Source organism: Echinops telfairi, unplaced genomic scaffold (assembly GCF_000313985.2).
Source record: "Echinops telfairi isolate 266 unplaced genomic scaffold, ASM31398v2 ScPeMD7_23;HRSCAF=83, whole genome shotgun sequence".
Lineage (NCBI taxonomy): Eukaryota > Metazoa > Chordata > Mammalia > Afrosoricida > Tenrecidae > Echinops > Echinops telfairi.
Genome location: NW_022103920.1, coordinates 71,428,138 through 71,429,959, shown reverse-complemented (window position 1 = coordinate 71,429,959; position 1,822 = coordinate 71,428,138). Strand labels below are relative to the sequence as shown.

The window sequence follows — 1,822 nt, the reverse complement described above, 5'->3', positions numbered from 1 at the left end:
TTTATGTAATTATAAAACAATCTTTTGATTGATGAATATTATTGAAATAAAGTAGTACCTATTATTTTGAATTATATCATTGATTATAGAGCATATCTGGGAGAATGTTATCCAAAATTGTAGCTTATTAATTTTGCTTTTGTATCTTAGCGGATTATAGGAAAATTATGCATTATTGTACATAGAATCTATAATTCTAAAATATTTTTAGTATTATCATAGATTCTTCAGTTTTGTTATTCTTGATAAGAAAACATGTTTTTCATAAGACCATTGAGAAACCTCATAGTCTTTACAGAAAATTTTTTTTATTTTTGTTGATGAAATAAACTGAAAAAAAATCTTAATTGAAAAATGTCAGTCATATACCATAAACTATGTTTTCAAGGTTAAATTTTTTCCGTGACGTTTCTGATTTCCGAGTGCTGGCTTGCGGTGGAGATGGAACCGTGGGGTGGATTTTGGACTGCATAGGTAAGGAGGACAAATGTCTAACGCGATAACCTTCAATCCTGTGTATTTTAGTTAGTTATTTACTTATTTACTTACTTATTAATCAATATCTGTGGTTGCAACTAAAACATAATAGGACATCTGGTGTACCCCAGGCTATTTGTTGGTTTAACCTGCATTTTAGGTATTTAATTCAATTAATATTTTTAACTACCTAAGATTATTTCATTCTCATAGCATTTGGTAGACTCCTGAGATTGCATTCATATTAGGCTCTATAAAATCTGCTTGTTTCTTTGCCCTGGATAGGGAGCCAAATATTATGCAGGTTGGTTTTGGAATACGTACTTGTGTTTATAATAAAATTCATGATATATAGACATACTCTTTTTGTTTAAATATAGAACCACAGCGTTTGGTTTTCTGTGCTCATCCCTGCATTCGAATTATCAGCATCATCAATGCTAATTTATGTAACCTATAACTACTGATAGTCCTGTACTAAGACTTTTATACAATCTTATCATCTGTCGCTTTATGTTAACCTCACAAATCACTGGCACAGAAGGTTTTCAGAATCTCAGTGTTGGAGGAATTGGCTAAAAAAAACAAAGCTTCTTTTTTAGAAAGCATGCCTTCATCCTTATTCTGTTATTTTGTTTTAAGTTAAACATAGTTTCATTTCTATAAACAAAAAATAGGTACATAATTAAAGGCAACATGGAAACATACATTACACATAGACACACGGACCTATTAATAAGTCAGAAAAAAATAACCCAAACAGGATTTCACAGCACTTTCAGAACTGATTAATAGTTCAAAAATTATAAACTGGGTGGTCCTTATGCTGAGGTAAATCCAAAATAAATATTTTCACTTTTAACTCTCATTTCACTTATCATTTTTGTATTGCTTTGAGTGGTTATTTGTTAAAAATAAACTCTTTAAAAGAAAATGAGTTTTATTTTATACATATATTAAATTAAAATACAAGTTGAAAATAATCTGTTTTTTTCCCTTAGAAAATGAACTTGTGTGTCACTAAAGACTCCACGTCCATTTCAATGTACTTTTCATCTTCTTCTTTTTTTAACCAGTCTTTACATTTGAGGGTTAAGGAATCTAGAGGGATTTTTCAAAAAAGAAACATCATATGTATATATACAGCTCAGTTCAAGAGATGAAATCAACAACAATATTCCATTAAACCTTCACTCTATTTGTTCCTTTCCTTCATATATTTTTCACACATATAGAGAATATTCTATCTTTTTATAATCATAAAAATTCAAAAACAATTTTTAAGTGAATTCATGTTGTCAGGATGCTTTTGGTAAGCATCTAATAACTTACATCTACTTATAAA

General features: G+C 29.0%; 1 protein-coding gene across 4 annotated transcripts in view; it reads left to right on the top strand.

The window, feature by feature from the left end:
• DGKB (diacylglycerol kinase beta) overlaps positions 1–1,822 on the top strand; it is a 788,541-nt gene that overhangs the window by 325,340 nt on the left and 461,379 nt on the right. For all 4 annotated transcript variants that reach the window (XM_045288861.1, XM_045288860.1, XM_045288859.1 and 1 more), the window contains one exon: positions 389–474. In XM_045288861.1, coding sequence (XP_045144796.1) covers positions 389–474 — 86 coding nt within the window. The remainder of the gene's footprint in view (positions 1–388; positions 475–1,822) is intronic.